The 12,934-nt window shown below is 46.3% G+C and overlaps 1 protein-coding gene and 1 long non-coding RNA gene across 5 annotated transcripts in view; one reads left to right on the top strand and one right to left on the bottom strand.

The window, feature by feature from the left end:
* Npr3 (natriuretic peptide receptor 3) overlaps positions 1-10,628 on the bottom strand; it is a 66,960-nt gene extending 56,332 nt beyond the window's left edge. For 2 of the 4 annotated variants that reach the window (XM_034523315.2, XM_034523316.2), the window contains exon 1: positions 8,327-9,620. In XM_034523315.2, the coding sequence (XP_034379206.1) occupies positions 8,327-9,392 (1,066 nt within the window). In that variant the 5' untranslated portion in view covers positions 9,393-9,620. Of the gene's footprint in view, positions 1-8,326; positions 9,621-10,044; positions 10,107-10,503 lie in introns of those variants that run through there. The other 2 variants (XM_034523320.2, XM_034523319.2) reach the window with 2 other exon arrangements.
* On the top strand, positions 10,108-10,812 carry LOC117723764 (uncharacterized). The gene is made up of 2 exons (XR_004608738.2): positions 10,108-10,418; positions 10,542-10,812. It is a non-coding gene; the product is annotated as an uncharacterized LOC117723764 (long non-coding RNA).
* The last annotated feature ends 2,122 nt before the right edge of the window (positions 10,813-12,934 follow it).

Genomic DNA, 12,934 nt, shown 5'->3' with positions numbered 1-12,934 from the left:
AGAATGGGCAAATAACCTGCATGGTATTTATAAATAGATTATCAAAACTGCAGATTGCTTAATTTCCATGGGGGCTAGAATGGTCATGAATAAAGGCCATTCAATATGGCCTCTATCTAGGCATGCTGACTGGGGAACCAAATTATAAGTCGCAGGATGCTACAGAGGAAGGAACATGAATCAGAGAAGCCAGTGGGGTGACTCAAGCATTCAAAAGCACCAGGTGTTAATCCCAAGCATCCTTTTGAGAGCGATACCTGCCCTAGGATAGAACAGACCGTACCGAGGCCAGAGAACTGGCATCCCTAAGTCCTGGAAAGATTCTCAGACTCTGGTCCTTCTTTTTTTTATGTTCCTGTTTTGCCTCTTTTCTTCTCCCCCTATTTCTACCATGACTTCTGATGATGAATTTTTCTTGAAGTGTTACTAACCATTTGTGACTGAGAAAGTGTGTTAGTGACATTTGTCTATCTGCTTAGACTTTCATTCTTCTCAATCTTGTCCATTTTGTGTCAAATATATGATTTGCTCAAAAAAAAAAAAAAAAAAGAAACAACAACAAAAAAAAAAAACCACCCTCATCCACAAGGTCAGGTGCAGGACATTGTTTTTCAAATAACCCAAATCCATACCACACATCATCATCATCTAGTTTCAGATCAAGGAGAAGCAATACCACTTCACATCACTTATTACCACCAACAAAGCCATCAGAATAAAGAACCCTAGTTTTTTATCGTGTACCTCAACCTTTCAGGGTTGACTCATTCATACCTCATTGAACTGGGCTTCCTTTATATAATTTATCAAAAGGCTTGAATTATTTTCTCTGAGATAGTTTTCTGTTCCTACTCATAATTCATCATTTTATACAGTAACCACATTACTTAGTTGACAAGCACAAGTGACTTATGGTAGTAGGTACAACTTAGGAAGTGCACAGAAACGTGCAGAAGTGTGTCACATGAGATAAACTCCCTAGCTCCCCAGACCTACCAACAGTAGGTGAGACTGACAGAAGAATGGGCCTGCCGATCCTCTTGCACAAGTGGGAGTCAATGCAGACTGCTTTTGTTGTATCAATATGTGTTTTATTATATAAATATCAACTTTTTGTTTAGTCAGCATCTCTCTATAAAACCCTGTTCTGTCCTAGAACTTGCTATATAGAACAGGCTGCAAATGTCTGCCAATAACAGAAATCCACCTGCCTTTGCCTTCCAAGGGCTGGGTTGAAGGCATGTGCCACCAAGCCTGGTTTTAATACATAACTATTTATTTTTTGAAAACAAAATATAACACTTCAGAAAGAAAGGATAATGGCTGATGCTGAGTGCTTCTTATTGGCTTTTTTTTTTTAACCTGTTCCACTTTAACTTGTGACACTAGGTGTCATCTCTCCCCATCTGGGTGTCACACTGTCCTCCGTAAATGGCTTCTCATTAATGCAGCATGTTCTTGTAATCAAAGGGGTTAAATACACAGGAATGGCTTTAAATGTTAATTAAGAGAGGTAATCACATTCCAAGTGGTGTCTATACGCACATATTATGGTAAATCTCCTTTCCCTGCCCTTGATCTTCTATTAAGAAAGCTTCCAATGGGTTGGCATTCCTCTTCTCTCAAGTAGCTCTCATTTGTCATAGCAAGACGGAAAGTAACAAATTATCTCATTGAAGAGTCTAGAAGAGCAGGCGAGGTATGCTGGGCTCTTTCTTCAGAGCAGGGTGAGCCTATGCTGCATACTGAAAGTGTGATCACACAGATGAAAAATTTAACATAGGAGCTGGGGGATTGGCTCCAGTGGTTAAGAGTACTTCTTGTTATTGCAATGGACCCAGGTTCGATTTCCAGCACCCACATGGAGACTCATCACCTCCTCTGGCACCTGAGCACCAGGCACACATGTGATACACAGACATACATTTGTGCAAAAAAAAAACAAAAACAAAAAAAACCTCATACCCATAAAATTATAAAAAAAAAAATAAACCTAAAAAGAAAATTAATGCAATAGTAATTTTGGAGAGCAAACAAAAGGCATTTTTCTTAAAGAGGACAAAATGTAGGGGACAAGAAATGGAAAGAATCAGACAAATGGTCTGACATCAAGTTTAAAATATACACTAAATATTAAGGAAATAAATCATCAAAGAAATAATTTAAGAAATTTTCTTAGAATTAAAGACATTAGCTTTTGATATACTCCACAGACCCACAGAAGTTTAACAAGAAGGTCCAAGTGAGGATGCTTGAATCCCATTTAGAAGGGAGAACAAAATAGTCATAGGAAGCAGAAGGAGGGCCTGGGTGGGAAAGGGGAGGGGGAGGGGACTAAGGGAAGAATCAGGTATGGGGAGAGACAGGAGATCAAAGGGCCAGGGGAAAATCTGCAGCTGCCTGGGGTAGGGTTGAAGGGAGTAGGAAGTCCCAGAGACCTAGGATGGGGGAAGCTCCCAGGACTCAATGTGGGTGACCTTAGCCAAAATGTTCAACAGTGGGGACATGGAACGTGAAGAGACCACCTCTAGTAGCCATACAGGACCCCCAATGGAGGGATGGGGACATCAACTCATCTATAAAATTTTCAACCCAAAATTACTCCTGTCTAAAAGAAATGCAAGGACAAAAATGGAGGAGAGATTGAAGGAGTGGCCGACCAGTGACCAGCCCAACTTGGGATCTTTCCCATGAGCAGGCACCAATCCATGACACTATTACTGATGCTATGTTGTGCTTGCAGACAGAAGCCTAGCATGGCTGTTCTCTGAGAGGCTCTACCAGCAGCTGACTGAGACAGGTGCAGATACTTACAGCCAACCATTAGTGGCGACCCCTATGGAGGAGTTGGGGCCAGGATTGAAGGGGATGGCAACCCCATAGGAAGATGAACCAGCGTTAACTACCCTCAACCCCTAGGAGCTCCCAGAGACTAAGCCACCATCCAAAGAGCATACATGGGCTGGTCCGAGGCCCCTGGCACATATGTAGCAGAGGGCTGCCTTGTCTGGCCCCAGTGGGAGAGGATGTGCCTAACCCTGAAGAAACATGATGCCCTAGGGTGGGGGACCATCCTCTCAGAGATGAAGGGGAAACAATTCTACAAGGAAAGCCCCGGCACAGTGGCAGCATTTGGGATATAAATAAATAATACATACATACATACATACATACATACATACATACATACATACATACATAGTGTAAGTTTCTGAGAAAAGGGACCTACCAAGGCAAAAGCAGTGTGCACTGTGATGAAGTGTTGGACTACTGAGAGCAAAAAGAAGATTCTAAAATATTTTGTGGGGGTGGGGTGGTGATAATAAACTCTAAGTCCAGAATAAATCAATTCGAACTAACAGCAACTTCAGAATCTAGACGCCAATGGAGCGATACCATCAAATTTTGAGGAGGAAAAATTACTTGCAGCATGGAGTTTTGTGCAGAACTGTACAATTATGTAAAAGGGTACAATGAATACGTTTTCAGTCACGAAACCTTTCAAAACGTATCTCTATGTAACCTTAGAAAGCTCCTGGAGGACATAGTCCACCAACAAGGAAAGGAGGACACACAGGGAACAAGCTCAAAATAATAGCTGATGGAAGTCTTGGGAAACACTAAACAAAGAGCTCAGGATGATGATAGAATAGAATGCCAAGAAAATGACTAAGCCAAAACAGCTCAGGAGCCTGGAATAGAGAACTTACCTATGATTTTTGCAGTCACTCCACAGCAGACTAAACAAACAAAAAGGATATGTGTGTGTGTATATACATATATATTCATATATGTGTGTATGTATGAATATTCATATATATGTGAATATATATAAATATTTATCCTCAACTGGATTCACTGTGAACAGCATTTAGAAAGTACCATGACTATCAGTACTGAGCTGAACAACAATGTTGACATGATCACAGTGGAGGAATGAGTAGAAGAACACACTTGAATGTGTAGTGGATGAGAACACAACCATTCTCCACAAGCATGCCATGAGGTAAAACCTACAACCGAAAAGAAGAGTTGAAAGTAGCTCATAATTTGGAGTTCTAAAGGAAAAGTGCTATGGGACATCCACAAGAGTCAGATGCTCTGGTAAGTCTGAAACAAGCAGTAGGGGACAAGAAGCATTTTTTCCAGACAACATGGGGATTTTGGGGGGGGGGTTGGTGGGGAGGAGTTAACTTTACATAGATGCATACCTAACTTGGATAAAAATAAAAACTTAATTTCTTTCAAAAGCAGATTTCTATGTTCCTATACTACAAAGTAACAAATATCATTTTACAAACTACAGACCATGCCCTTATTTCTGCTGGTTTCAAAGCTCTATCCACTCCAAAGACTCTTGTAGCTTCTACACTGTGGCCTTTAGCACTTTTCTTCCCAGTACTGTATGCTAGGGAGATTTGTGAGAGTTATTTGCTTTAAAATTCTGCTGACAAATTATTTGGTCATTTAGACCAGAGTATTTAAAAGTAAGCTGTTCTTGTATTCATTGAGTGTTTCTATCTCTGTGGTCACTCTCCAGGCCCAAATAATAACATAGCAAAAACTAAAAGAATAAAACCAGTTTTTATACAAAAAAAAAAATTGTGTAAGTTACTTCTACTTTTGCATCTTAGAAAGCACATGAACACAATAACACAGGGATTCTTCTCTGCTTAAAAAATGTATTTCTGTCTTTTCATGGTAAATGTATCATTTCCTGTGATGTATCAAGATCAGTAGCCAACTGTAAAAATAAATCTGGCACTAAATACAAAGTATTTGTCTATTGCTTGTTTGTTTATACTTTGGGAAAGGGAACATTCTATAGCCCAGGTTGGCCTTGAACTCACTAGCCTTTTATCTCAGCTTCCTGGATGCTGGAATTACAAGCATGTGCCACCACGCCCATCTAAGATCCTATGTATGTATGTATGTATGTATGTATGTATGTATGTATTTCTGGCACTGACATCCTAAAGCATTTGTAAACTACCTTTAGTACATGAAATAGACCAATCCTGACTGTAAAAGGTTAGCATAGCTTAGCTACCTTAGCCTAAAGAATGACCTTGTCTAGTTTTCAGTGGAATTTCTGGGGAAAAAATAATATTTTCCTTACAACTCAAAGTTTTATCTGGAATTAAACACAGAAACTTTTTTTTTAAGACCAGAATATTCAAAAAAATCACTTGCAGTATCCTCTGCCCCCTACCTTGTATATAAAAACTGGTCACCATCTTGTAATAAACAAGGATGCACAGCCAAACAACCCTTGTGACATCTCATCTACTGCGTCCTGGTACTCAAGGCTGCCTGATGCTGGCTTGCTCTTGAGAAACTCTCTATTGCCCTCATGTCTGGGAGTTGAAATTGTTTCTGGGTTATCATTTTACCTGCGAATATAAATACATGCTGTGAGGTGGATGTTATTTTATTAAATCACACATACTCAGGTGTGTGTTTTCATTATATTAGATTTTTTAAAGTTTTTCAATTAACTTAGATGACAAATCCCCTAGGAGATAAGAATGATTTTCGGGGGTGGGGGGGGCGTTGGAGGGGACTGTTTGTTTGTTTAGTTTTTCTTTCTAAAAGGCATTGCATAGCTAAAAGAAAATTTAGTCACATTACTGAGATGGCCACGGGTCACTTTTTACCTGTGGAAATATTCAGATAGCCATAATTTGATTTTAAAGTTGAAATGTTCTTTCCAAAAGACGGGTGGGAGGGACTCTAAAGCATGGCCTGGCTTGTCAACGTAGTAGATGCTCTGTGACAGAAGTGCTGTCAGATACTTCTACATTTGGAGGAATAGGACTCAGGTCCGAATAGCAGTTGGAAGAGGCCTGATTCTCTTATCTAGCTCTTCGTTTCAAGCCCAGTGCCTTGCAAGGCAGAGAAGTTGAATCCAGACGTGTGGGCTTCTCTGCCTAAAGTTCTTTCCAGGACATGGCTTCCCCTTCTAGGTGAAGGTGATTATTATCAAATATAGCACAATGACACACTACAATGAAGCCACACACTTACTGCGTGGGTCTGGCACTGTTTCAGGGAATTCTGGTAACCTCGTTCATTAAACCCTTCCAGCATCCCCAAGATGTGACTGTACAGGAAGCCTGCTTGATCTGAAGAGGCTGAGGTACAGTTTAAAATCCCAGGATCTCGCCAGCTAGCAAGTGGCTGAGCCACAGACTCCACTGAAACCATACACTACACCCCTACTACTTAACACCTTGAGCGGCCACGGTGAAGTTAGAGATTCAGGTCTACAGGGAAGCACCCTGAGAGCTCTCAACTTTCTCTACAAAGAGTAAGAAATTGAGGGCAGCCTGGCAAAGCAACTATTTTTATTTATATTTAATAGAATCTGCCTAATTGCTGCTGACACGGATTTTAGAGAATCCTAATATCGTAATATTTTCACCTATAAAATACACACACCAGACTAACAAACATGCACCGCTAAATTGAACGAGGAAAAAAAACGTGAGGAGACCTAAGTACATCTACCAAGCTTGGTGTATTTAAAAATAATAATAATGACAGTACGCAGGCTGAAGTCCTTTTAAACCAAAACACACCAGCCTCCCCAAACCCCGAGCCCACTGTCACACTGTGGTCTTCCCAGCACCAAGGTTCCAAGAGCACTGTGCGGCTCAAAGGCCCCACAGCAGAACAGACAAATCCGCCAGGCCTCTCATCCCAAGCCACCATACCAAGGTCATGGCCTTTCTGGGTTCAGCAAGGCAATGACAGGATTTGCAAAGCTCCGATCTAGCCAGGCGTGAGGACACGCCCCCATTCCCAGCCTGCCCTGGGAAGTCTCCAGCTTTTAGTTAAGGCTCTGGAAGCCCAGCACTGAAGGAGTAACAGTACCCAGTGCCGGGAGAGGGTGCGGCAGCCTGAGGACTGGGAGTAGAGGGAAAAAGTAGACGTGGGTTTCTCGCCCAGCAGGGGCAAATCTGCCACCGAAGGACAGAACTTTCCTTTTACATAACCAACGCCCTGTCTGTGCACCTAACAGTGATTCTGTGCAGACAGCCTGGAGTTCCTAAGTCGAAACTTGCCCTGTCCGCACTGTAGAGTAGCCAACTTGGAGAGAGGAGGGGTAGCTGTGGCCCCATTCTTCCTCTGCCCAGCTCACCTGTTCTGAGCCTGCAAGCTTAGTGTTATGCTGTCCCACAGCAGCCAAGCCCAAGTCCTCAACATTTGAATTGAGACCAACGCCGGCAGGCCGGGTGCCTGGCTTGGCTTGGCTCGGCTCCCCCTAGGTCTCACCAGGGGACATCGGAAGCTTTGCGGCGGGGGACGGGGGGTGGGGGGGTGGGGAGATGGGAACAGGGTAATACCTCGGACATTCTGGGCGCCTGCGCACCAAGGGGAAACAAAGGCGGGATTTCTCGAATGTGGCAAACCCCAACCGGGATGTCCCGACTCACTGCCCTATGCTGGGATTCGGACTCCCTCTCTATCTACGTGACAGAAACCTGGGCAGCAGTGGGGGATTCCCACACTCCCTGTAGCCATGATCACAATCCTTAATACTGAGCTCTCTGTCTAGTTTGGCAATTGTTCCAAACCCTCAGCGACTTGCGGAGAAAGGGCCGGGAAGGGGACCCGTGGGAAGGAAGCTCCGCGCACGATCCTCCAGCGCGCGCTCCGCCCAAACTCAGCTCTGCGCGCTTTCGGAGGCTGCGAAGCCCGACGCGCCCGGGGGAAGTGAGTGTCGCCTGAATTCAGACACAGCGATGCACTTTGGTGCTTGTACAGAAGCTTGTTTATAAGACACTAGAAAAGGACATGGCAGGAATTTGAAAGGAAGGCTTTGAAAAGAGACCTAGGGTCTGTGGAAAGAGCAGCCAGGGAAGCCGGGAGACCCCCAGCTAGTCAAGAAGCTGCGAGCCACTGCTGGGCGTCCCCAGATGTTTTGGCCCTACCAGGGGGCGCGCGACAGCAATGGATAGGGTAACGAATTCCTGGGACGCCTGAGACCCCGGAGCTGTTGAAGAGGGAAAAACCCTTAGTGTTTGGCCACACCTGTCATACCTGGGACGGCGCTAGCAATCGGCTCAGACGTCCCCTCGACTGGCCAGGTCCACCTCCCCGGGACTGTCTAGGAACACCCCTTCCACCGCTATGGGCTACCCTCCGCCCGCCCCCTGGGTCAGGCAGCTCACACTTGAACAAGCCCCCGCGCGCAATCTCCACCGGTCCTCGGGTTGCGGGGAAGGGTGGGGTCTGCAGAAGACTGACTTGGTGGGGTTTGGGGGTGGGGGAAGCCACCGACTGAGTCGGAGCCAAGGACCCCTGTCGCGCTCTTGCTCACCTCGCTCACTGCCCTGGATGTAGCGCACTATGTCGTCTAGGTCCAAGTCTTTGGTCTCGTCGAAATTGTAGGCAGACGTGTGCAAACCCTCCTCCTGGAAAACCTCGTGGACCCCCTCGAGGGTGAAATAGCAGTTTCTCTCGAGTTTGTCGTCGCTGTAGACCAGGGCAGCGCGGCTCCAGTGGTGGTGGCGGAACAGAGCGAGCATCATCTCTCCCATCTTGGCGTAGGCGGGCGCCACGCGCGTGAGGTGCGAGTACTCCGTGTCCTTGTGCTGGAAACCTGCGGCCAGAGCTCCTGCGGACAGCATCGGCAGGTCCCAGTGAGACGCCAGCCGGGCCACCGGCGCCGCCGCGTACTCGCACACGGGCCCCAGGATGAGGTCCGGCTTGGCGCCGCGCGCCGCCGCCACGCGGTCCACCAGACTGAAGAGCGCACGATTGCCGCAGTCTGAGTCTTCGTAGGCCACCTGGAAGCGAGTGCCCGGTGGCAGCAGCTTCCTCCCGGTGCCATTGCCCTCCACGCTACGCAGCGCGTACTCGATGGCCGGCCTCACCCGGGCCAGCGAGAACAAGTACGAATCGTCCCGGGGCAATAGCACGAGCACCTCGATCTTTTGAGCCGCCAGCGCCTCTCTCTCCCGGCGCCTGCTGCCTGGCCCGGTGTCCCCGCCGCCACTGCTCGCGCCGCCAGCCAGCAGCGCCCGGGCCAGCAGCACGCACGCTGAGAAAGTGAACAGCAGCAGGGACCGCATCGTGTTGCCAGAGAGCGCTCGCCTTGGCCGCCGGCTCGCCCTCTGCCCCCCACCCACCCTGCCCCTTTCCTTCCCCTCTCTTGTCTTTCCTCTGTCCCTGCGCCCCCTTGGGCGCTCCAAGAAAACAGAATACCCCTTCAGTAAAGCGCCAAAAGATAGAGAGGAAGAGTCCTCTGCAATGTCCCTAGGTTTAAAAAAAAAAAGCAAAGAAAGAAAAAAGGAAAAAAAGTTCACAGAATGTAAACCTGTGCGTCTGTAATATACATATAGGCTTATTATAAATATATATATATACTCCCTCCCTTTGCACATAGGCTATTTGGCTTAGAGGTAGCTTCTTATTTGGGCGTTGCTAAGGTTGCGTTTGAAGGCCTTATTTGTAAAAGAAAAAAAAAAGTTAAACTTGTCCAAGTGCTTGTAATTGACGGTGCACCTCCTTCGCGTTTGATGCCATTGATTCGCGCGGGTTTCTGGATCCATAGCCGGTGTTTAAATAGCGTGGCAGCGGCGCAGCGCGTTACCACACATGGCGCGCCGAGGCCGGACTTGTCTCTGCAGCGGGTGGGGTGGGTGGGGGTGGGGAGGGGTGGGGGCTGGGCTGGGGGAGTCTCTCATTAACATTCTTACATCAGGGCTCCTCCCCGCACCCCTGGCCTACTCGCGGTTGCCGGGTCCCTAAGCCCCACTGGTTGCCGGTGCTCAGCTTTGGCCCAAAGCCGCAGCCGCCCACGTCTACACCCGCGGGAGCCCTCACGGCGCAGCGTTACTCTAAGGTCCCCGCCTCTCCCTGGCTCCGCTCTCTCCTGTCTCGGGATTTTTTTTTTAACGTGCATATGTTTGAAAGGAAAGAAATGAGCGCGCGCACATGCACAAAACACACACGCATACACACTCTCTGCAAAAAACGGAGGGGAGGCGTTTCTCCAAATTGGTGGCTTCCTTGCAAAACTCCATAGGCTCTCACCTCTTTTCTTGATCTGGCCACGTTCTGTCTGGATGCGCCCAGTCCTGTCCGGCACCTGACCTTTCTGGTCCCTGGAGCAAGGTCAGGGAACAAGGAACAAGGTCCCAGTGCAGGAAGATTCATTTGCAGATCTGGTATGTCCGTGTGGCCTGAGCGGTCCCCGCACCGGTCCTTCCCCCACCCGGCGTGGGTGCCCTCCCTCTGGGCTGTTGGGATACGCTAGAATCACAGTGGACGCAGCGTCACCGTGTCCCAGTGAGCAGCCCCTCCACGGGGTCACCGAGACCAGAAAAGCGAAACTTGTTGCTTCCGATGCTGGGGGAAAGATTCCGCTCCGGGAAGTGTCCCGGATCTTGAAAAGCATCACCCAAAAGGTACTATTTGCTAAACCAGGCAACTAAAAGGGACTCTTCCCGCCCCCCTTACCCCCAAATCTTCCCCCAGAGAATCCCTAAGTACCGAAAAGCAGTCTGCCAACCCCAGCGCTTCTGTTCCAGGATGCCCGATATTCTGGGATGCCCAGAAAGGTCCTGCCCGGGAGACTCAGTCTTCCCACTGGTGACAGCGATGCAGGCGGAGTGGAAAGGACTATGGAGAAGTCTCAGACCAGAGGCGCATCTCAGGACCGAGCAGCTGCGCAGGTCCAGAGGGGCCCTGCACCCTCTTTTAGTGGTGACGCAGCAAAGACATTTACAGCGAGAACAGGCTGTGTTGCACAAGGTAGTTCTGCCACCAAAGCCCCGCAAATTAAAGTTAACTTAAAATGTTTCTAAATGTTCTTTCATTTGGCTGGGCTTCAGTGTGTGCTCGAATTCTATTAGTCTTAAACTTACGCCCTCTTTCGGCAGGAACGTGAACGCGATTCTTCATCCGCTCCCCCAGGTTTTGTTTTGTTTTGTTTTTGTTTTGTTTTTGGTTTGGTTTGGGTTTGGGTTTGGGTTTGGTTTTGGTTTTGGTTTTTATAGTTACGAGCCCCCTAAAGTGTCCTTGCTCTCTTTTGACTATGAAGTGATAAATCGAGGTGTCGGAGGACATGGCAAATCCAGGCATCAGCCCTCCTCCTGGCTAACAACCCTCTCTCTCCGTCGCCCTTTCTAGCAGTGAAAACGCAATCGAGGGTAACTTTTCATACCCGGAGCTGTTTAGATTTCAGTTGTACAGTGATCCCTAAGCCTTCACTGTAAGTAGGGGCTTCTAAATCTTAGGTGAGCTTTTGTTTATTTAATTAGAGCTGCTAACCCTTACTAAGAGAGGTAGATACATAAAATTTAATTCTGAAGAGTTATCCACCTACATTGGAAACTGACATTTAGCGCTTCGCAGCAATTAAATCCTTCCTGAACTCTTGGGAGAGCAATTTGTTTATAGAGTCATAGTTATTTAAGAAAAAAAAAAAAAGACAACAGCTAAATCCTGGATTCCGAGGGTCTTAGTGGATTTCAACTGGTTGCCAGGAGACGTGAAGGACGGAGGTTTCCTATTACTACCCGGTATGCCCTGTGTCTGGGTAACAGCAGCCAAAAGCGGTATGATTCTGCAGTGTTTGGTGTGGGCTCACTGGAAGAGTCTGGGATTTCAATGGCACCGGGTATGGAGTGCCTCTTGCATCTCTGGCGCTGCCCAGTCTCGCCCTTGGGTCAACAGCAGGGCAGTCCGCTTAAGGTTATGGCTAGCACCATAGCCTCCTCGTGGCCTTTGGGTAGAAGCACTCAGCTTCCAGCCTGTTGTTAAAGAGCACAGACAACAGGAAACTGTGGAACAACCCAGAAACAGAGGGAAGGGAGCCACAAAGTTGCTGTCCGTGTGTTTGTTCATCACATCCTTGCGGGTTCCAAATGAACAGAAGCTGAGATTTTAAAAGAAACGTCTTCCAATGCCAACAAGAGCAAGATTATTAACAGTAATACAAGCCTATTGGAATGATGTTGGGAGTTTTTTGTTTACATATTTTGGGTGTTAGGAGGGTTTGTTTACTTTCCATCAGAATTCTTTGAGCAACCAACTGAAACTATCATGTGTGATATCTCGTGAAACTATCACGTAGTTCCGCCTTCTTAGGCCAGAAAAATGAAGAACTGTGACCCAAAGACTGTACATAATACGTTCAAACACCTCTTTGTCTCCTCAGGATATTTTTCTATTGGGAAAAGTCACCTAAATACTATATAAAACAGGGTTGGTAACCAAGCTGATTCCCACTATAAGAAACATTCTTTGTATCACACTTCTAGCTGGGCCTGGTGGCACAAGCTACTCCAGAGGATATCAAAGGCTGCCTGGGCTACAGAATAATCCAAGGCCAGCCTGAGTGACTTCATTTTACAAGGTCCAGTCACCAATAAAAGGTTAAAAAAAAAAAAAGCTGGAGACAGGAGTTACTTGCCCATGATTAATTTGATGCAATGTAACACACACAGTCATACACACACTCCTACACACACACACAAACACATAAGCACCATCTTGTGATATCTTAACAACATATTTTCAGGCTTTCCAAAACAGTAAAACTGGACACCACTTAATAAATATAACTTGTGTAACATTTTTATCATAAATGTTAGCAAAGCAAGAACGAAAAAGATAAATAGAAACAGTCTTGAGTTCAGGTTTTAAATACTGTTCCTTTCAACTCCAAAAAAAAAAAAAAAAAAAAAGTTAACCACTGAAGTTGGGAAGGGCCATGTTTTTCACATTCAGAATTCAGTTATCAACTCCAATTATCAAAGGAAACAAAGGAATAAAATTAGCTAGTTGAAAGCCTGAACATATTAGTGTTAAATGTGATTTACAGAAACTCATAGACATTTGATAGGATCTAGAAAAGTTTTCATCAATATCCAAGAGCTATTTTGTTTCTAGTTCTGTCAAGTGAGTTTTGTGTCCAGGT

This window comes from Arvicanthis niloticus, chromosome 19, assembly GCF_011762505.2.
Source record: "Arvicanthis niloticus isolate mArvNil1 chromosome 19, mArvNil1.pat.X, whole genome shotgun sequence".
Classification (NCBI taxonomy): Eukaryota; Metazoa; Chordata; class Mammalia; order Rodentia; family Muridae; genus Arvicanthis; species Arvicanthis niloticus.
Note: the sequence above shows the minus strand (reverse complement) of the source record. Positions and strands in the feature narration are given on the sequence as shown.